Raw genomic sequence first — 24083 nt, forward strand, 5'->3', positions numbered from 1 at the left:
ATCAGATTTAAGCCTTAATAGGTTTATTCTGTGCACACCAGGACCCAGAGATCCCACACTGTGTTTGAGTGTCTCCTGTGGAGGTCTGGGTCAGCAGTGGACTGCCGCGGGGGCAGGGGCTCTGGGTGCAGTAGACCTGGGTATGGCATAAGCCCTCTTGGAGGAGGTCGCCATTAACCCCACCATAGAAGCACCAGAACTTACACAGGATTGGGGAAACAGACTCTTGGAGGGCACAAACAGAAGGAGCAGTGACCCCACAAGACACTGACCCAGACTCTCCCATGAGTGGCCAGGAGTCTCCGGCAGAGGTGTGGGTTGGGGCTGGCCTGCTGCAGGGTTGGGGACACTGAGTATAGTAGTGCATGCATGGGCCCTTAGAAAGAGGTCGCCATTATCTTCCTTACCTCCACCAGAGTTTGGCCCCAGGTCAAATAACAGGAAAGGAACACAGCCCCACCCATCACCTGAAAATTGGATTAAAGATTTACTGAGCATGGCCCCGCCCATCAGAAGAAGACCCAGGTTCCCCCTCAGTCTAACTCATTGAAATTATGAGCCATGCCATGTAGGGCCACCCAGGACAGACGGGTTGTGGTGGAGAGTTCTCACAAAATGTGGTCCACTGGAGAAGGGAGTGGCAAACCACTTCAGTATCCTTGCCTTGAGAATGCCATGAACAGTATGAAAAGGCAAAAAGATAGTATACTGAAAGATGAACTCCCTCAGTCAGTGGGTGCCCAATATGCTACTGGAAATCAATGGAGAAATAACTCCAGAAAGAAAGAAGGGATGCAGCCAAAGCAAAAACAGAGTCATCCTAAAGGAAATCAGTCCTGAATATTCATTGGAAGAACTAATGGTGAACCTGAAACTCCAATACTTTGGGCACCTGATGCGAAGAACTGACTCATTTGAAGAGACCCTGATGCTGGGAAAGATCGGCAGTGGGAAGAGAAAGGGATGACAGAGAAAGAGATGGTTGAATGGCATCACCGACTCAATGGACATGATTTGAGTGAACTCCGGGAGCTGGTCATGGACAGGGAGGCCTGGTGTGCTGCAGTCCATGGGGTCACAAAGAGTCGGACACGACTGAGCCACTGAACTGAGCTGAGGTTTCTTCTGGCTGCTGTGCTAAGGACAGTGAGGAGGCAGGACTGAAACCTAGCTTCCCCCCGCCCCCCCACATATCTTTTGAAGGATTTGCTTTCAGATTGGATTTTGGACCTCAGAGAAATGAGTCAAAAATACATTGAGGATTTTTATCCTGAGTAACAGGGAAGATATGGAAGACACTGAATAGAGCAGGATTTAGGGAAAAGATCACGTGTAAGTTCCTTGAGCTTGTTTGATATGAGATGTGTATGAGGCAGGCAAATGCACCAGATGTTTGCAATGTCTGACACTTGTTATAACTTCCTTAATTGCATGATAAATGGGCAATTCTTTAAAGAAAAAGTTATTGACCTAGGTGAACTAGCTGTTCCATCGAATGCTTAACCAAAAATATATTAACAGGTACCTGGTGCTTTGGAGAAGGGCATGGCAACCCACTCCAGTGTTCTTGCCTGTAGAATTCCATAAACAGAGGGAGGAGTCTGGCGGGCTACATTCCATGGGGTTGCAAAGAGGCGGACACAACTGAGCAACTAAACACTTCACACTTTCACCTGATGCTTACTGGCACTGACTAGTATACCAGTGCCTGTGGCTATATATATGAATATCCCTTATTATTACTATGATATCTAACTCTTGAGTAAATTCATAAATAATTTTCATGTTTTCCCTCACTTTTGAACCTAAAATTAGAGAATGTTCTTTTTCATGTGCTTTGTGTTTTGTGTATATTATCCAGAGGAGATAGACTGATATCTTTAAGTACTTTCAGCATAAAAGTAGTTACATAAAAATATTGAAATAACATAATATGGATACAGTTTTACGTTGCACTTTTTTATAATTTTAGTAGAATTTTAAACTCATGTATTTCCTGCTTCAGTTCAGTTCAGTCGCTCAGTCATGTCCAATTCGTTGAGACCCCATGGACTGCAGCACACCAGGCCTCCTTGTCCATCACCAACTCCAAGAGTTTACTCAAACTCATGTCCATTGAGTTGGTGATACCATCCAAATATCTCATCCTCTGTCCCCTTCTCCTCCCACCTTCAATCTTTCCCAGCATCAGGGTCTTTTCAAATGAGTCATTTCTTCTCATCATGTGCCCAAAGTATTGGAGCTTCAGCTTCAGCATCAGTCCTTCCAATGAACATTCAGGACTGATTACCTTTAGGATGGACTGGTTGGATCTCCTTGCAGTCCAAGGGACTCTCAAGGACTCTCTCCAACACCACAGTTCAAAACCATTATTTCTTCAGCACTCAGCTATCTTTATAATCCAACTCTCACATCCATACATGACTACTGGAAAAATCATAGCCTTGACTAGACCTTGACTAGACGGACCATTTCCTGCTTATGGAGTGAATAAAATTTGGAAAAATACTTTATTCAAGAAATGCATTTCAGAAAGGGGTTTGAAAGATGAGAGCATTTGGGCTGGTGAATCTCTAGGGAAAAGTCGGTTGCAAGTATTAAGATAATATGGTATTAAGTTGCAAAGAGAGGATGACTTATAATAAAGTTTTCCATTTATTCTGTTCTCCAAGGGATATTATCAGAAAAGCAATGCATCTGCTCAGTACATTTTTTAAAAGGACTTAATTTTAATTGGTTGCAAGAAATGTTTTAAGTTTTTCTCTCTGGTTATTTATTAAAATAGATCCAAAATAAAATGTAATATTTTTAATTTTTTAAAAGTTTTTAATTGGAGGATAATTGCTTTACATGGTTGCGTTGGTTTCGGCCGTGCAGCAATGTGAATCAGCTGTAAGTGTGTATATATACGTGTGTGTGCGTGTGTAGATACTCTGCCTCGTGATCCTCTTTCCCACTGCACCCCACCCCTCCAGGTCGTCACGGAGCACTGAGCTGAGGCCCCTGCGCTCTATAGCTGCTTCCCGCTAGCCATCTGTTTCACGCATGGTAGTGTGTATATATACATGTGTGCGTGTGTGTAGATACTCTGCCTCCTGATCCTCTTTCCCACTGCACCCCACCCCTCCAGGTCGTCACGGAGCACTGAGCTGAGCCCCCTGCGCTCTATAGCTGCTTCCTGCTAGCCATCTGTTTCACGCATGGTAGTGTGTATATATACGTGTGTGTGTGTGTAGATACTCTGCCTCCTGATCCTCTTTCCCACTGCACCCCACCCCTCCAGGTCGTCACGGAGCACTGAGCTGAGCCCCCTGCGCTCTATAGCTGCTTCCTGCTAGCCATCTGTTTCACGCATGGTAGTGTGTGTATGTCAGTGGTACTTGCAGTTCCTTCACATTGGATCCTCTTATAGGCTCATGTGCGTGTGTGTGCTCAGTCGCTGTCATGTCTGACTCTTTGTGACCCCAAGGACTGTCGCCCACCAGGCTCCTCTGTCCATGGGGTTTTCCAGGCAAGAAGGCTGGAGTGGGTTGCCATTTCCTCCTCCAGGGGATCTTCCTGACCCAGGGATCAAACCCATGCCTCCTTTATCTCCTGCATTGGCAGGCGGAAGCCCAATAGGATCATATAACCCAGTACTAATCAAGCATTTTTCTGTGATCTATAGTTATTTTTTTTAAGTATATAAAAATATATATATAACTCAAGCACAAGTTTCCCAAAGCTTAAGTGGTTACCTTTAAATGTGAAACACACTTCAGTATATTTTATTCTTATTTTAAATACTGCCTTGATCTGAACTTTTGAAAAAAAAAAGAGTGGGTGGATCTTTATCTGGTCTATTCTTTGGCATGATGCAGAATCCTTCGAGTGTGATATCCCTAGTTTATCATAAATAGCATAGCTTTTGTTTAATCTTAAATGTAGCTTAGTACTGTAATACTTTAAGACATTTAATGTGTCGGTGTCTTGCTGATGAAATATAGAGCCCTGTGAGCAGCCTGGTGGGCAGTGATCAGCAATCGGGCTTCTCTTTTTGACCCAGATTATAGCAGGCTGAGAGGTAGAACAGTACTGGGCTCTGCAGTGGGAACTATAGCAGTGCTCTTCAGGTATTTAGGACAGAGGGATTATGCATGGCCAATTTTTGTCTTCTTCACCAGACATTCTTACCCATTTAATACATAGCAGATAGGTGTGCACATTTTGTACAAATCCATCAGAAATACAGTATTAACTCAAGCCTCTGTTAACACCTTATAATTGAAGTGCAATATGAAAGTGCACTATCTTGAGATTTCTTTAATATGCAAGTCATCTCATGACAATAGCTTTTCTTCTTTTCTTTTTAATATTCCTATTACTTGAAGAGATACATGAATGATCTCTGATTAGCTTTGCATAAGTATTAGAAGGTGGAATAGCAGAAAAATAAGGCAAGAAGAGAGAAAATGAAGAAAGTTGGAATCACTTATTTAGATATATAAACCAATAATATTGATGCAGAATTGAAAGAGGGAAGATTTTTTTAATACCAGACACATGAATTGATGACTGACTATTCCAAGAAGTGACTATGTACAACCAGATAATCTCAAGTTATTCTTCAAAAAAAACGAAGAATATTTCCAGATATTACTCAGTTTAACAGTGTCTGTAACTTCTCACATATATATTTGTATTTTAAAAATGAGCATGAACTGATATTAAAAGAACTATCCATTTGTCTATTTCATTAAACATCTCGGAAATTCTGTTCTTTCATGCAAAAGAATTGTTCGCTCTGTTATTTTGATGTCATGTGATCAGTGTAGCTGGTGACCATATAGTTTATGGTTATTGGTCATTTCTCCTCACTTTTACCATCTTCCCAGACTGTAATTCTTTGACCAGCCAGAAGCTCCTTTGCATAATGTGAGCTTGTAACTTGATCTGAACTCTTAGAAGACACTGTGATTTCCTCTAGTCAGCCCTGGATGTTACTAACCTGATCCTATAGGTATTGAAGCTAATCTAAAGTCAAGTTTAGATTAGCTTCAGGAAATCAGATGGGAATTTGAGAATAAGGATGGAGATCATGGTCAACAGAGTTGATATGCTCTGACTTTCAAGGATTGATCTTGTGTTCCAATGGGTTTTTGTGTGTACAAATAGAATAGTTTTAAAATTAACATGGATGGCATTCCCCATTGAATTTTCATATAATAATTATATCTACTTTTCTCAATAAGTCCTTTATTGTAGTTCCTTTGTCTTAAGTATTAGTGATGAATTGCTTTTAAATACAATATAAGTTAATTGTTGTTTAGTCCCTAAGACATGTCCAACTCTTTTGCGACCCTGTAAACTATAGCCTGCAAGGCTCCTCTGTCCATGGGATTTCCCAGGCAAGAATACTGGGGTGGGTTGCCATTTCCTTCTCCAGGGGATCTTCCTGACAAAGGGATCAAACCCACATCTCCTGCATTAACAGGCAGATTCTTTACCACTGAAGCACCAACGAAGCCCTAAATGTTAATTAATGCTAAGTTTACAAAGATTTTCTTGTCACTTCAGAAAAAAACTTGAAGTTTTATTAAAATAAATTCTGAGAGACTTCCCCTGGCAGTCCAGTGGTTAAGACTCTGTGCTTCTAATGTAGCAGGTACTGGTTTGATCCCTGGACAGGGAACTAAGATCCTGCAGGTTACACAGTAAGCAGCCAAAAAAATTTTTTTTAATTTCTGGTTTTAAAGTTATTTTACTTTTGAGTACTGAATAGTGGCTTATTTTGCATTTATTAATGAGGCATATTGCTCAGAATATTGTCAAAATACATAACTCAAGCAACTTTAGAAATTTATGTGTCCAATATCTAAAATTAGAATAAACTATAGTTTGTGTCTGATCAGTTTGTTTGCCTTTGACAGCTAAATCAAATCTCCAAATGTTTTATACGCAAATTTTAGAAGTTTCTTGTTAAGACAAGTGGAAAAAAATCAATTTATGAATGGTATATGACTATTGACTTTGACAATAATAACAAAAGAAATATCTGTATATCTTTATGTGCTTTCCCTTTTTATTTAATTTAAAATAAAATAAACTATATATACATGGATTCATATTTCAAAGAAATAGAGGGCATGTATTTTTCAAATCCATACAACCTAAATTAATATTTTTATCCTGGGGCAGTTTTTAAAATAATGCTGTTTTCACAAGTGCTGGGGAAGATGCAGAGTAATTGGATCACATATACATTGTTGGTGGGAATGAAAAAGGGTCCAGCAGTCTGGGAAACAGTTTGGTAGTTTCTTCAGAAATCAAACATGCAACTGTCATATAAGCCAACTATTAAAATTATAATCCTGGGCATTTATCCCATAGAACTGAAGACTTAGGGTCACACAAAACATACACACAAAATTTCACAACAGTTATTGACAGAAAAAACAAAACTTAAGAGGGAAAAAAAAAAGCCCAGATGTCCTTCTATGGTTGACTAACTATGGCACATCCATATAATGAGCAGTAAAAAGGGATGAGCTGTGGATGGACACAGCAACCAGAAAGTGAAAGCGGCTCAGTCATGTCCGACTCTTTCTGACCCCGTGGGCTATACAGTCCATGGAGTTCTCCAGGCCAGAATACTGGAGTAGGTAGCCTTTCCCTTCTCCAGGGGATCTTCGCAACCCAGAGATCAAACCCACGTCTCCCGCATTGCAGGCGCATTCGTTACCAGCTGAGCCACAAGGGAAGCTCAAGAATACTGGAGTGGGTAGCCTATCCCTTCTCCAGCGGATCTTCCAGAAACAAGAATCGAACCGGGGGACAACAACCAGAGAATTATGCTAAATGAAAATGAGAGTCCCATAAAATTACATACATTATTTCACTTTTATTTCATTCCTGAAATGATTAAACAGTACAAATGGGAAAGAGATTAGTAATTGGCTGGGATTAGGAGGGCCTGAAGAGAGCAACAGGAGGGATCCTTAGAGTTGTTTCTGTATCCTGACTGGATCCATGTCAACATCCTGGCTGTGATGTCGTACTGCTGCTAAGTCACTTCAGTCGTGTCTGACTCTGTGTGACCCCATAGACGGCAGCCCACCAGGCTGCCCCGTCCCTGGGAATCTCCAGGCAAGAACACTGGAGTGGGTTGCCATTTCCTTCTCCAATGCGTGAAAGTGAAAAGTGAAAGTGAAGTCGCTCAGTCGTGTCCGACCCTCAGCGACCCCATGGACTGCAGCCTACCAGGCTCCTCCATCCATGGGATTTTCCAGGCAAGAGTACTGGAGTGGGGTGCCATTGCCTTCTCCGGTTATGTTGTACTATAGTTTTGCAAAACGTTACCTTTGGTACATAGGAACAAAAGCTAACATAATTTACATAGCAAATTGTCTAAAAGTAAAATTTAATTACAAAATTTTAAAATGGTGTTTTATTAAATGTATTACTCATGTTATAAGAAAGATTAAGAAAAACAAAGCATTTATGCAGATTTGCCCTCAGTTTTCTAGAAATGTTGCTTTTATTTTGCATTTGGTTTTGGGTGGTTCTTTGTTTTGTATTTGTGAAGTTGGCTGTCTAGAAATGACAAGCTTTGTCACAAGAGCCAAGAGTAATGGTTGAGCTGAAATTTCTATCTAGAGTAGTGCCATTTGACTGTTATAATTCTGAGACTAATAAATATGTTTTTAAATTAACAAATGAACTAAATATTGGCATTCCTGTTTTTGAGAGGGGCTTCCCTGTTAGCTCAGTTGGTTAAGAATCCTCCTGCAATGCAGGAGACCTGGGTTTGATCCCTGGTTTTGGAAGATCCCCTGGAGAATGAAAAGGCTACCCACTCCAGTATTCTGGCCTGGATAATTCCATGGACTATACAATTGGACAGAGTCACAGAGTTGGACACGGCTGAGCAACTTTGACTTCAAACTTTTACTTTTTTGAGAAGACTTGGTGTCTTGCATGACCGAACTTAGCTAATGCTTGCTCTGGTCATGAAATATATGTAATTAACTGCCAGTGAGACTATAAAAAGTACCTGACTTACAAGCTGTCATTTTTGCACCCCAGTATGTGAGACAAATCTACAACCTCAATCCTCGCAACAGAGAAAACTAAAAATGCAGAGCTCCCCTCATTTATAACCAGGACTGTTGCTCAGAACTCACAAACAGGGACTATGAGGATGCAATACAGTCTGTTCTGCATGAGTGACTCTTTTAGTAGTATGATAACTTTGCCCTACTGTGTTTAGTTTTAGGGATTTATAATATCATTCAAGAGAGAGAGGAAAAGTATTAGGGTTTGGGTCAGCTAAATTTGGAAACATTTTAGCCTCAGAAGCTCCTTTTCCACCCTTATAGGTCTCCTACTTAATGCCTTAGAATTTAACTGTCTATCCTGGATAACTATTACACTTGCTTCTACCTTTGAGCAAACTTCCCAAAGGTCCCCAGGTGGCTCAGTGGTAAAGAATGCACCTGCCAGCGCAGGAGGCACAGGTTCAGTCCCTGGCTCGGGAGGATCCCCTGGAGAAGGAAATGACAGCCCACTCCAGTGTTCTTGCCCGGACTAAATGCACACACACACTCTCTCTGTTAAGGAAAAAGGACTGCTGAAAGAATGATGATAACCTTTTTTCTCAAGTACTTTTCTCACTAACTTCTTTAAAATGTCTTTCTAAAGGGATCTTGGGGCTGACTGTAACTAGGTTAGCTGTGTGCACCCGTATGGGCCGGTTGTGGCGATAGCATAGAGCAGTCATAGCAAGAACCAGGGCAGCCTGCCTCCTAGTGCTGCAGCTGCGGCGCTCTCACGGCTGGCTCTGCAGTCTGGGTTGCCAGCTGTGGTGAACAGAGCATCCCATAATTCCTCTGGTGTGAAAAGGAATTGGGTTATTTATGTAAGCTTTTGTAAAAGTAAATACGATTTTCAACCCATAAGCAACTATTAAACAGGAAAAAAGGATAAAAGAATGGATACTTTTGACCGACAGAGAAGGCTTGAGAGAAAGAGAGATGTCTGACTATGCAAAACACCATCTCCAGGCTCTCAAACATATCAACAACAGGAGACTAATAGTTGAAGAGCTAGAAGTTTTAAACGGAAGCAAACCCTTCCTCAGAGCAATTGTACACGTATGGCACATCCATGTGAAGACTGTATGACATAGTTTTGTTAATAAATGAAAATTGTAATTTCATTTAGTTATGTGTTTTTAGTTGTTTATTTTTAAAAGGCAGTGGAAGGAAGGAAGGAAAATCATGGGGAAGGTATAAAGAAAATGTGTATTTATCCCATGTGAAGATAATGCTAATTTTTTTTCCTGCTGTATCAATAGCAGAATTCATTCACAATTAATCTCACCTGGTCAAATGGCTGGTTAGAAATAGTAGAGATCATTTTAGAGTTGTGTAATGCAAAATGATTGAACTTCATCACATGGTTTATTTTTAACCATTATCATATGCTTCCTGACAAAATGCTTTGGTGAAACTTGTTTTGACCCCACATAATGTAAGTTTGATGATCAGGCTTGAGCAACTCTTGACTTGTTCAAAAAGTGATTCATTTCCAAATGATAATTATATCCAGGTATTGTATTAATAAGGTAGTGGTAATCTAAGAAATTTTATTCCAGATATAACCAGAAATTAGTACTGCTTCTCCACTTGTACCTGAAATTTCTACCTCTGTAGCCATACCATTATTTCAACGTACACGTGGAACTCTGCTCAATGTTATATGACAGCCTGAATGGGAGGGAATTTGGGGGAGAATGGATACATGTATGTGTATGGCTGACTCCCTTTGCTGTTTACCTGAAACTCTCACAACATTGTTAAAACTGGGCATACCCCAATACAAAATAAAAAAGTTTTTAAAAATTAAATATAAAAAGCCCACAGATTGTGTTATAGCCACTCAATGAGGTATCTGTGCAACTATGTCATATAAGAAAATCAGTGAGTTATCACCCATGGTGTGGCTTTCCTTACTGTGCTGAATGACTATGAGCAGAAGACTCATCATTGAGCCGAACTTTTGATTTTCTTTGGCAGAATAAACTTAAGCAAAGGTAGCAGGAAAATTAAAAACAAATGCCTGAGATGTAAGCACACAGCAGTCTTCATCTTTGTCACTCCAAATTTATGGATGAAGCTTGTGATTTCTGATATTGCCAAATTGAAAGATACTTGTCACACAATTAAAGTTACAAGAGAATTGCACATTACTCATTTTGTTTCAGACATATATAGGTATACTGAGCTTTGATGATTTTGTTTTAGATATTTATAGGTATACTGAGCTTTGATGAAAATGTTTATCCAAAAAGAGGGAAGAATGCCTAACATGTGACATAGTAAATGCTCAAAACTGATTTTATGAAAGACCATCTACTATTTGCCAAGTCTGTGTGGGATGCAAAGACTTCTAAAATATGGTTCCTGTTTGGTAGTTTTGTTGAGAAAGAAATTCTGCGTACTAAAGAAAGGACAGATATTCGAGTTTGTTAATAAAAATAAAATAGGCTGCATCCTTAAATTCGAAGGTGACACTATAAGAAACAAGGTAAGAGGGACGCTTCAGCATGTTTACATTCCGTGTGCTCAAGAGACAAGCAGGGGAGCTGAGCTGCGCTGAAGCGGCTACACGCCCAGGTGCCTGTCATATGGGCCCCCTCCTCACGTTCGTGATAATAGAAAATCCACGTTTTACAAATGATAACCCAGAATTATGGGGGAATAAATGCCTCTCTTTCTCTACTTTGGAGAAGTTTCTGGAGAGGAATTCAGAATAGACTTTAATAGTGGGCCAAGGATGATATCTTAAGGGGATGAAATTGGATTATAAAGAATGGACATTCTACTAAGCCTGTGGGCTTGGGAGTTTCATGAGTACCACAGACTCCCTTTGTGGATTACTATAGCTTGTGTGACAGTGTGTGTCCTAGTGAAACCACATTTTCCATATGGTGGTCATCACTGCACCAGGATCATACTAAGGACAAGTCACAATATTAATAGATGTCATGATCCTTTTGTGGTGACTTTTGAAAAGCATTGTGTCCTATGAGTTGGTTGCTTTTCCTGGCCTCTGTTGCTCCCAGTGAAAGCCAAGCTACCCTAAGTGATTATATAAATAGGAAGAATTTACCATCTATGGGGGTGAGTTGGGGGAGTCAGGGGGCTTATTTGAAATAAATACAAGGAAGAACAGTACGGGAGTTTTACATGTGTGGTTATTTTGCAGTAAACAATGAGCACATTTAAATTCAAAAGAGAGAAACTTTGGTTTCTCTCTGTTTAGCTCTCTGAAAACTTTAAAGTATTAATTTGAGGAACTAGTAGATTATCTTATTAAAAGTTCTAGCTGTACATTTTTAAAACTTTAAACTTTTCCTTTCGTATTAGAGTCTAGGCGGTTACCAACGTCGTGGCAGTTTCAGGTGAACAGCGAAGGGACTCGGCCATACATGTACACGCATCCATTCTCCCCCATCTAGCTTTACATTTTTGACTGATGACTTGTTAAATGGATTTTGGTGACTTGACTTTAGAAGTAGCGTAATAAAAAAAAAACTGTTTTGACAGGTTAGCTGGGGAGTGCTATATAGAAATTCCCCAGAAAAAAAGGGTGAGCAGAGGCAAGGAGACCACTCGCTAGTCTCCTGAAGACCCGAACTAGGATGATAGCAAAGGGAATGGCAGGGGAGAGGCTCTCAGAGGTCGAATGGCCTAAAGCCTGTTAACTTTGAACATACAGAGATATAGCAATTATTAATGTTTAATTTTCACATGGCAGTATGCAAATTATTTTACCTTTATTTAATATTCTCAACCTTTCTGTAAAGTGTAGGTATTGTTATCTTTGCAAGTTAATTAATTTGCTTAAGATCACACAGTTAATAATTATCAGAATCAGAACTTAAACCTGGGATCTGTGTGAACCCAAGCCCTGCTAATAAAGGATTCTGACTCATCAGAGGCTAAAATAGTGTTGCTCACATTTTAATTTAGGAGACAGATGCCTATTCAATGCCTGGCTTAAAGTTGATTGTTGGCATACATATAACACAAACTGTCTTCTCTTTTTCCTTTTTTCTTCCGTTTTAGTACGACTTCATGACAGCATATCAGAAGAGGGCTTCCATTACTTGGTGTTTGATTTGTAAGTACAGCATACTTTGTGTTTGGTGTGTTTTTTGCTATTTATTTGAAGATTTTGAGTTAAAGATCATTTTTTCTCCAAGTAGGAGTCCAAATTAATGACCTGATAATATTTTCAAATGTAATTCTTTTGAAAAAAGGTGAATACTCAGCATCGTTTATTTAAAATTTAAGTTAATCTTCCTAAGGGAAATAGTTAAGAGGGTTTCCTTTGGGATTGTTCATTGTGATCTCATAAGTAGTTCTCAGTTTACAATGTACAATGTAAACTGAGTGAACAATGATGCACCTCAGTGTACATAAGTATAATTTTCCATTGAATTTGTAAAAGTATTTGTAACTATCTTACATAAAAAGAAGACTCAAGAACCCTTGAGGTGTGTTATTTCAGGGGTTCTACAACATCATCAAACTCCCATCTTTTACCCCAGCTCACTGTCTTTGTTCTCAGACTGGCATGGTTCAACTTACTACATGCAGACATGGTAACCTAAACTGGAAGATATTGTACCGTATTTTTTTTTAAGAATGAACAATTCATCTAGTAAACCTTCCATTTTTCACCTCATGGGCCAGGACTAGGTCACATGCCTGCCCCTCACCAGTCACTGGCAAGAAGAATGGAAACACCAAAATTTACTTACACTAAGAATTAGAGACCAAGGTTCTATTAATAAGAATAAAGGGAAAACCATGCTCTTGGGGAGCACTCCATAGCATCCCACCTGGCTGAATGGGATATAGTGAGACAGGCCACACACAATACTTCTTGGGGTTAAATAAGAATATACTTTCTGAAAATCAAATTGATACTCCAAATCAAAAATGTCCGTATTGTATAACTTAGTAATTTTGGTTCTTGGAACAATGTCCATGGAAACTTGTTACTCTAAATTCAGATAAAGCTTGAAAGATGTTTATTGCATTGTTCTTTATAGGAGGCTGGGAAGAGGGGGAAGAAAACCAACTTAAGGATCCAATAATGGAGAATCAGTTTTCTTAATTATAGTGCATTCATATGATGAACTACTCTCGAGCATTTATTGGGATATTTGGGGAATAGATAAGAAAAAAATATCATTTCATCTAAAATGTGTCTAATGACAGGTTAATACTAGGTTTGGTTAGTTCAGTCCTCCAATGATGTCTTTAAGAAACCAAGTTCATTCCATCTTTCAGTCTGTTCCTTGTAGTTTGTGGGTTTATCCTCACTCTCAGAGACCTCTTACGTTCTCACATTTGGTGCCTCATTTCAGCTACCATGGTGACTTGGCGAAGGCAGGGGAAAAAAGGGAATATTAATCCCATTCATATATTTTTATTTATAGGGAAAACCTTTCCCAGCAGTCCCTCAGAAGATATCTGATAGTGCATTATTGTTTAGAATTGCTTCTGATGCACATATCTGAACCAAGTAGTATTAAAGGGGATAGAATAATAGCAATTGGCATTGACCAACCATAAGTTCAGTCCATAGCAGGAAGGGAAGTCTTGCTTATTGGGGATAGGAACCCAGACATGTCTGCTGTTACTATGAAATGTGTTGCAATTATTCTTCAATGTTTAAAGTTTAAGAGGAGAGTTATCAACAATTCTCATCAAAATCCTTTTCCAGTAAGTGAGATTAATAAACTAGTTAAACACAGTCCAGTAAGTTAGCATCAAGCTTTAGAGACAATTGGAAAACAATAGTTAAAAGTATAGATGTTCAGTGAGTAAAAAGAGATTATAACAGATATAAATAATCCTCTATTTGTGGTGGTATTCTAGGGAGAAGAAAAGTAGCTTTAGAAAAATGCACATTTAAAACATAGTTAAGAAAAGTATAATCTTAAAGATATCGATGAAATACTTATGGAAAAAACTGGAAGTTACTTTGCCAATCAGTTCCAAGATAAAATAACTACTTAAATTCCTAAAGATGGAATGTTCTCTGTGTTTGTCCTTTTGATGATGGTTTTGGCAGTGTGGTACTTGTGCATACTTCCTGTGGAATGTCAGCTATTCAGAATCTAATGGGAAGTTCTATTTTTATAGGTGTGTTGAGGCTTCTTCTAGTGGAATACTTCTCCTTTTCTAAAAAGCAGAACAGAAAGGGCCATGAGTTCTTAGTTTCTTTTTGCTATTATTTACATTTTTTATTCAAGTATCTGTCCTTAGTTTCCAACTACAAAGTATTAATAGTCAGTTTTGCAAATAGACTCAGGAATCAGTGCGAAAGGCCTTCATGAAAGTGAAGATATCTTCACAGCAAATACTGAACTGCTTTATTTTTTTAGAATCATATTCCTCAAGGTCTGTCCCTAGCTGGTTTTTAGGCACACCTCAGCAACTCCGGGTGGCAAGAGATGTGGGTTTATCTGAAATCTAAGGGAAGGTAAGACAGTGAAGTAATGGAGCTAGAATTCTAGTCCTCAGGGAGGGGCCTAAAGGCAGAGCCATCGGCCTTAGGAAATAGAGCAGATCCAGTCCATTTCTAGGACTGATGGCTAATAAGGCTTTGACAAGGGCAGTCATTTGAATATGACTTATATATTTCAGGAACTGCATGTCAGAAGAGATCTGTATTGTGTGTTTGGTGGGTGAATATACACAATGAAGTATAGAAACATCACACTCTTAGGTAAATATTTTAAGAGAATAATTAAATTAAGGCTTACTGGAAAGCCTGCTGACCCAGAATGGAAAGATTTAAGTTTCAGGCTCAGAGCTACCTGGGGCTAAACATTTTACATTCTTTTCTCTAAGCTTCATTTTTCTCAAATAGAATGAGGCCATGGGACCAGATGAAAAACTTGTTAGACGTTTAAGTTCTTTTCTGTTCTATGAAGCCAGAATGCTTTTTGCATCCATTTGAGATTTCTGGTAGAATTAATGGAACTCCTGATGCCATTTTTAAATATTAGAAAATTTCTTACGAGTCCTAACTATTGGAGAAAAATGATATCATTGTGTCTTTGAAAAGAACAATTTTTTCCCCTAGCGAACACACGTCTTCGTACGTGAAGTACTTTTTTCCCTCTGTTTTAAAGCATTTGTGTTTTTGTCCCCAGATAAGAAATTCTATTTATTAAATATGTGATAGATGCCTGCTAAGAGCAAGATACTTTGTCTAATGCTTTAGAGAGGAAGAAAGCAGTGTTTTTGAGCATTTTAAAATAAATGCCCCATTTAGATAAATTCAAAAAGAAATACTCTGAGAGATGCTGTGCCTCGTCCTCCTGCCCCATTTTATCATATATGTACTCGTCCGAAGTCCTGGTCAAATTGCATGTTTTGTGGTTGTTAGGAAAACATGTATATTTTTAATTTTTACAAATTTCAAATTACAGTGCTAAAAATTTTCAAAATACACCCCGTATAGTGGGGAGCTGAAGGAACACTCGGTATGTAGTCACTCTGCACGAGGCTCTGCAGATGAGCTGGTTGGAGGGAAGGCAGATGACCACTTTTTGCCTTCGAGAAAACATAACTAAATATTCTTGCATTTTATCACATACTAGAATATTTTGGTTATATAACCAACAGGTCAGCAGAATTTACAACACACACACAAATATAACAAGTTTCATAGTGTCTTAAAACATCTGGTATATACTCCTAGTCACTTGGTCATTTTTATGGTAATGTGGTAAAATTCTATTATGCTGATAATACTCTCCAGTATTTCACAAGGCATATGTTTTCCAATGAGTATTAATTCTTTTGGAAGGTGGAGGGCTAGTTTTAATTTTTTTTCTGAATACCTTTTGTTTTTATTCACAGAAAATTTTATCTGCCTTAAAACCTACTAAGCATAATATTTCCTTTAATTTACATCTCTAGAACACTGTAGATAACAAACAATAGTAGCAAAATAATTTCACAGTCAGACCAAAATGTGAAAGCAAACTGTGGAAGACTATTTTCTGTTGTAAAACAGTACTTGAGAACAAGTCTCTAGGTTAAAGTCCTGTCAAGAGAAAGAAAATAAATCAATAATTATAGCATAGGCTGCCTTGTGCCATGATATTGTGCCACGTACACATATTGAAGAAAAGAGTGAACGTGATGAACCCTGGTCTACTAACATCCAGGTGGACGATAGTAAGTCCCTGAAATGTATAAGGTGTTGGTAGGAATAAAGTAAAAAGGTACTGTGGACCTTCCATATCCTCAGGTTCGACATCCCAAAATTCAACCAATCTTAGGTCAAAAAAGCAAAACTTGAATTTATTGCAGCTGGCAACTATAAGTATTTGCATTTTATTAGGTATTATAAGTAATCAAGAGATGGTTTAAAGTATAATGGAGAATATATGTATAGTATGGCACTTCCCAGGTGGCGCTCTTGGTACAGAATCCACCTGCCAATGCAGGAGACATAAGAGACAGGGGTACACAGGAGACACAGGTTCGCTCTCTGGGTCGGGAAGATCCCCTGGAGTAGGAAACGGCACCCTACTCCAGTGCTCTTGCCTGGAAAATTCCATGGATAGAGGAGCCTGGCAGGCTACAGTCCATGGGCCGCAAAGAATCAGATGTGACTGAGCACATGCATATAGTATAAGATCATTCTATATCATTTTATGGGGGACTTCTCTGGTGGCTCAGATGGTGAAGAATCTGCCTGCAATTCAGGAGACCTGGGTTTGATCCCTGTGTTGGGAAGATCTCCTGGAGAAGGGCATGACAACCCACTCCAGTATTCTTGTCTGGGAAATTTCCATGGACAGAGGAGCCTGGCAGGCTACAGTCCATGTGGTTGCAGAGTTGGACATGACTGAGCAACTAGCACAAAGCAAAGTAGGATACCATTTTATGTAAGAGACTTGAGCATGCTCAGATTTTAGTATCTGCTGGGAATTCCCACAGATCTTGAGGGATGACTGTAAAATCTGTCTGAAAATATTTTTTAGAACAAAGTTGAGTCTGTGGAATTTTGCTTTTAGTTGGGAGTTTATATGTAAGAAACAGTCAGTCGACTTAAAATGGAGGGTATTTTAATGTCAAAGAAACTCTGGATGCTGTAAATTATTGTATTTTTTTATTTGTTTTCAAAAACAGAATTGTGTTTAAATCAAAACATATTGGCTATTATTAAAATGAAATTTAATGTCCATTCCAGCAGAAAGCTATAATTCTAGAACTGTAGAAGTTCAGTGATGGGAAAATACAGGTTTCACAAGGTTATACTAAATAATTTCAGTGTTCTATTTCTTGGAGAATTAATAAAATGGTAATGATTCTGTTCCAAGCATACCCTGCTTTATTACTTTGCTTTATTGTGCTTCAAAGAAAGTGCATTTTTTACAAATTGAAGATTTATGTAGCCCTGCATCCAGCAACTTTATCAGTCTCATTTTTTTCAAACAACATTTGTTTACTTTATATATCTGTGCCACATTTTGATAATTCTCACAGTATTTCAAAACCCTCCACCAGCAAAAGAATTATGTCTTGATGAAGGCTCAGGTTAGCATTTTTAAGCAATAAAGTATTTTTTAATTAAGGTATGTTCTTTCTTTTAGGACATAATGCTATTGGACACCTAAAAGACTACAGAATAATACAAACATAACTTTTACATGCACTAGGAAACCAAAAAACTCATGTGACTTGCTTTACTGTGATATTCGCATTATTGTGGTGGTCTGAAACAGAGCCTGCAGTATTTCAGGGGGTATGCCTGTGCATTTTTTAGGAAAAAACAAAAAACATTTTAAATGACTGACATCCTGTACTTTGAATAGAAAGGGGTAGAGACACTCATATGCTTTTGATTCCTTTCTGAATAAAAGGCTAAAAACTAACACTCAACTTTTCTCATGTATTATGGTGCTGCTCCAAGGTGACAAACTCAACCCTTTCACCACACATTCTTTAATGTTAACAGACACCGAGTTTGTGTGGGATAAGATGCAACCTCGTTTCATGAGTACTTTTTAGTTGACAACGTACAGGAGGAAGGAGGCTCTTCAAATGAATATCATCTGATGCTTCTTTAGAATTATTGTCAGGGATAATTGTGTTAAATTCCAAAGGACTAATCGCTGTTTCATTTGTTCACTTTAATTAATTTTCATTCTTTAATGAAAATCTGGATTTTCTTGAGACTATATCAATTCCCATATTTGTCTTTATAAAGTAGGGAAAACATTATGCAATTTGGGACTTTTGGAAACTTTTAACTATTATACTTTTAATAAGATATCTTTTTAGAGGAGTTTTGGGTTCAAAGCAAAGATGAGCAGAAGTTTCTGAAAATTCCCAGAAAATAGCCCTATCTCCAAACATGCATAACACTGTTGACTTCCCACACACAGTGGTGTATATGTTGCAGTTGAGGGCTCTACAGTGACCCATCATTATTGCCCGAAGTCCGTAGTTTTCATTGGGGTTTACTCGTGGTATTGTACACTGACTGGGTTTTTTTGGTAGTTTAATCCAGAATAATTTCATTGTCTTAAAAATCCTCTGTGCTCCAACTATTCATGTCACCCTTCTCTCTGACTAGAAACAACTAATTGTTATATTGTCTCCATAGTTTTGCCTTATCTAGAAAGTCATGGTTGGAATCATATAGCATGTAACCTTTTCAGATAGGCTTCTTCCACTTAGCTGTATATATTTATGTTTCCTCCATGTTTTTTCATGTCTTGATAGTTCGTATCTTTTTAGCACTGAATAATAATTCCGGCGATGAGCTGCAGTTTGTTCATCCAACTCCCTGCTGAAGGACATCTTGGTTGTTTCTGAGTTTTGGCAGTTATGAATAAAGTTGCTGTAAACATCCATGTGCAGGTTTTTGTGTGGACTTAAGTTTTCAGCTCCTTTGGGTAAATACCAAGGAAAACAATTACTGGATTATATGGTAAGAGTATGTTTCAGTTCAGTTCAGTTGCTCAGTCGTGTCCGACTCTTTGTGACCCTATGAATCGCAGCACGCCAGGCCTCCCTGTCCATCACCAACTCCCAGAGTTCACCCAGACTCACGTCCATCGAGTCAGTGATGCCATCCAGCCATCTCATCCTCTGTCGTCCCCTTCTCCTCCTGCCCCCAATCCCTCCCAGCATCACAGTCTTTTCCAGTGAGTCAACTCTTCACATGAAGTGGCCAAAGTACTGTAGTTTCAGCTTTAGCATCATTCCTTCCAAAGAAATCCCAGGGCTGATCTCCTTTAGGATGGACTGGTTGGATCTCCTTGCAGTCCAAGGGACTCTCAAGAGTCTTCTCCAACACCACAGTTCAAAAGCATCAATTCTTCAGCACTTAGCCTTCTTCACAGTCCAACTCTCACATCCATACATGACCACAGGAAAAACCATAGCCTTGACTAGATGAACCTTTGTTGGCAAAGTAATGTCTCTGCTTTTGAATATGCTATCTAGGTTGGTCATAACTTTCCTTCCAAGGAGTAAGCGTCTTTTAATTTCATGGCTGCAGTCACCATCTGCAGTGATTTTGGAGCCCAGAAAAATAAAGTCTGACACTGTTTCCACTGTTTCCCCATCTATTTGCCATGAAGTGAAGGGACCAGATGCCATGATCTTCGTTTTCTGAATGTTGAGCTTTAAGCCAACTTTTTCACTCTCCACTTTCACTTTCATCAAGAGGCTTTTGAGTTCCTCTTCATTTTCTGCCATAAGGGTGGTGTCATCTGCATATCTGAGGTTATTGATATTTCTCCCAGCAATCTTGATTCCAGCTTTGTTTCTTCCAGTCCAGCGTTTCTCATGATGTGCTGTGCATATAAGTTAAATAAGCAGGGTGACAATATACAGCCTTGACGTACTCCTTTTCCTATTTGGAACCAGTCTGTTGTTCCATGTCCAGTTCTAACTGTTGCTTCCTGACCTGCATACAGATTTCTCAAGAGGCAGGTCAGGTGGTCTGGTATTCCCATCTTTTTCAGAATTTTCCACAGTTTATTGTGATCCACACAGTCTGCCAAACTGTCTTTTAAAGTGGATGTATCATTTTGATTGGAGAAGGAAATGGCAACCCACTCCAATATTCTTGCCTAGAGAATCCTGTGGACAGAGGAGCCTGGTGGGCTGCCGTCTATGGGGTCACGCAGAGTCGGACACGACTGAAGCGACTTAGCACGCATGCATGCATTGGAGGAGGAAATGGCAACCCACTTTAGTATTCTTGTCTGGAGAATCCCAGGGACGGAGGAGCCTGGTGGGCTGCCGTCTATGGGGTCGCACAGAGTCGGACACGACTGAAGCAACTTAGCAGCAGCAGCATTACTTTGCATTCCCGTCAGCAATGAATGCAGAGTTCCTGTTGCTCCATATCCTGCTAGAACTTAAGGTTGTCAGTGTTTTGGACTTTGACCACACTGATGGATGTGTAGTGGTTATCTTGTTTTAATTTGCAAATGCCTAGTGACATGTGGCGTGGAGCATCTTTTCATATGCTTATTTTTCATCTGCGTATCTTCTTTGGTGAGGTATCCTTCAGATCTTTTGCCAATTTTTAAGTCAGATTGTTCATTTTCTTATTGTTCAGTTTTAAGAATTCTTGGTGTAGTTGGATAACAGTCCTTCATCAGATGTTTTTGTAAATATTTTTCCCAGTCTATAACTTGTCTTCTCATTTCTTGACAGTGTCTTCTGCAGAGCAGAATTTTAAAATTTTTAGTCAAGTTCACCTTATCAATTGTTTCTCTCATGGATCATGCCTTTGATGTTGTATCTAAAAGCCATCCCCATGTCTAAGGTCAGCCAGATAGTCTATGTTATCTTCCAGGATTTTTATAGTTCTATTTATATAGTTAGTTTTACATTTAGGTCTGTGACTCATTTTGAGTTAATTTTTGTGAAGGATGTAAGGTCTAGATTTAGGTTTTTCTTTCTTCTTTTTTTTTAATATGTGTCTGTTCCAGCATCATTTGTTCAGGAGTCTCTTTTCTCTAATGTATTGCCTTTGCTCTTTTGTCAAAAATGAGAGACTACATTTATATTTGTTCATTTCTGGGCTTTATTTTCTTGTAATCTGTGCTTATTCTTTCATTAATACCACACTTTCTTTATTCAGATATAGCTTTATTGTAAGTCTTCAAGTCGGTGGTGTGAGTGCGTCATTGTTCTCTTTAAATATTACATTGATTATGCTTGGTCTTTTGGCTCTCCACATAAACTTTAAAATCGTGTTTTTGATATCCACAAAAGGACTTGATGGATTTTGATTGGGATTATGTTAAGTTGGGAAAAACTGTCATCTTGACCTCCTACTCATCTACAAGGAATATCTCTTCATTTATTTAGTTATTTTTGTCTTTATCAGAGTTTTGTAGTTTCCTTATAAAAATCTTTTACATATTTTATTAGACTTATATCTAAGTATTTCACTTTTAGGGAATAAAATGTAAATGGTAAAGTGTTTTTAATATAAATTTCACTTGGTCATTTCTGGCATGTAGGAAAGCTATAGATTTTTGCATGTTAACCTTTTATCCTGCTTATATTAGTTCAGGAATTTTGTTGTCAATTCTTTAGGGTTTTTCTCCATAGACAATCATGTCATCTGTGAATAAAGACCATTTTATTTCTTCCTTCCCAGTTTGTATACTGTTTGTTTCCTTTTCTTATCTGATTACATTAGCGAGGACTTCTACTCTGATGTCAGAAAGGGATGATGAAAGAGGACATCTTTGCCTTGTTCCTGATTTCAGTGGGAAAATTTCATGTTTCTCACGGTTAAATATGATGTTAGCTTGTGGTATTTTTAAAATGTTTTTTATGAAGTTGGGGAACTGTTGCTAGTTTACTAATAATTGCTGTCATGGATGGATGCTGAATTTTGTTGGATGCTTTTTCTGCATCAACTGATACGATTATGTGATTTTACTGTTCTTGCCTGTCGATGTAATTGATGGATAACCTTGATTTTTGAATGTTAAACCAGCCTTGCATATTTGAAATAAATTTCTTTTGCTTGTGGTGAATAATTCTTTTTATTCATTGTTGTATTCAGTTTGTTAATATTTTGTTGAGGATCTTTTTATCTGTGTTCATGAGGGATATCAGCCAAATTTTCCCTCCTTGTAGAAGTTTTATCTGATTTTGATATTTAGAGTAATGGTGGCCTAATAGAATGTGTTGCAGTGTGTTCACTCTGCTTCTGTTTTCTGGAACAAATTGTAAAGAAGTGGTTTCATTTCTTCCTTTAAGTGTTTGGTATAACTTACCAGTGAATCCATCTGCTTTCTGTTTTGGAAGGTTATTAATTATTGATTCAGTTTCCTTATTAGATAGGACTATTCAGATTGTCTGTTGTGTATTTCTTCTTGTGCACGTTTGGCCGATTGTGTCTTTCAAAGAATTGATCCATTTCATCTGAGTTATTGAATATGTGAGCATAGAGTTACTCATAATATTCCTTTATTATTCTTTTAATATCTGTGGTATCTGTAATAATGTCTGCTCCTTCATTTCTCATATTAATAATTTATGTCTTCTCTCTTTTTATCATAGTAAATTTATCTGTTGAATTGATCTTTTCAAAGAACTAACTTTTTTGCTATTGTTGATTTCTTCTGTTGAATTCTTACTTTGAATTCTATTGATTTCTGCTCCAATTTTTATTATTACTTCATCTTACTTTGCATTTAATTTGCTCTTCTTTGTCTTATTTCCTAGTGGAAGCTTAGAGTATTAATTTTATGTCTTCCTTTCTGAAGTTGCATTCAGTGTTATAAATTTCCCTATATATAGTTAATCCCACAAATTTTGATAAGTTCTATATTTCATTTGCATTTAATTCAAAATATTTTAAATCCTCTCTTGTGATTTCTTCTTTGACTTAGGTCTTTTTTAATCTCCTAGTATTTGGATCTTTCAGTTTTCTTTCTGTTACTGTTTTCTAGTTTAATTCACTGTACTCTGAGAACAGACCTTGTGTGATTACTAACCTTCTAAACTTGTTAAGGCGTGTTTTATGACCCAGGATGTCATCTGTTTTGGTGAATGTTCCATATGGGCTGGAAAAGAATGTGTATTATACTGTTGTTAGATGAAGTAGTCTATACATCTCAATTATATCCAGTTGATTTATGGTGCTCTTGAGTTCAGCTATGTTCTTAATGATTTTCTGTCTGATGGGTCAGTCCATTTCTGATAGACAGGTGTTAAACTCTCCAACTGCAGTAGTGGATTCACCAGTTTTTTCTTACAGTTCTATCAGTGTTTGTCAAAAGCTAAGAGAATTCAGCACCACCAAACCAGCCTTACAACAAAAGCTAAAAGAACTTCTCTAGCAGGAAAAAATAAGAGAAGAAAAGACCCACAAAAACAAATCCTAAATGATTAAGAAAATGGCAGTAGAAACGTATATATCAATAACTACCTTAAATGTAAATGGATTAAAAGCACCAACCAAAAGATGCAGACTGGCTAAGTGGATACAGAGACGAGACCTGGGTATATGCTGCCCACAAGTGATGCACTTCAAACCTAAGGACACATACATGCTGAAAGTTCAGCTCAGTCAGTTCAGTCTCTCAGTTGTGTCCGACTCTTTGCTCTCCCATGAACTGCAGCACGCCAGGCCTCCCTGTCCATTGCCAACTCCTGGAGTCTACTCAAACTCATGGCCATTGAGTTGATGATGCCATCCAACCATCTCATCCTCTGTTGTCCCCTTCTCCTCCTGCCCTCAATCTTTCCCAGCATCAGGGTCTTTTCAAATGAGTCAGCTCTTTGCATCAGGTGGCCGAAGTATTGGAGTTTCAGCTTCCACATCAGTCCTTCCAATGAATATTCAGGACTGATTTCCTTTAGGATTGACTGGTTGGATTGCCTTGCAAAGTTAGGGGATGGAAAAAGATATTCCATGCAAATGGAAAGCAAAAGAAACAGGAGTAGTAATACTCATGTAAGTGTTTGTCATATATTTTGGTGTTGTATTGTTAGGTATATGCACATTAAGAA

The 24083-nt window shown here is 38.3% G+C and overlaps 1 protein-coding gene across 28 annotated transcripts in view; it reads left to right on the forward strand.

Moving 5' to 3' along the window:
* The window catches only part of CAMK2D (calcium/calmodulin dependent protein kinase II delta), a 308198-nt gene that overhangs the window by 144037 nt on the left and 140078 nt on the right, over positions 1-24083 (forward strand). For all 28 annotated transcript variants that reach the window (XM_061419307.1, XM_061419313.1, XM_061419325.1 and 25 more), the window contains exon 4: positions 12111-12165. In XM_061419307.1, coding sequence (XP_061275291.1) covers positions 12111-12165 — 55 coding nt within the window. The remainder of the gene's footprint in view (positions 1-12110; positions 12166-24083) is intronic.

The sequence above is a fragment of the Bos javanicus genome, chromosome 6 (assembly GCF_032452875.1).
Source record: "Bos javanicus breed banteng chromosome 6, ARS-OSU_banteng_1.0, whole genome shotgun sequence".
In the NCBI taxonomy this organism is placed as follows: domain Eukaryota; kingdom Metazoa; phylum Chordata; class Mammalia; order Artiodactyla; family Bovidae; genus Bos; species Bos javanicus.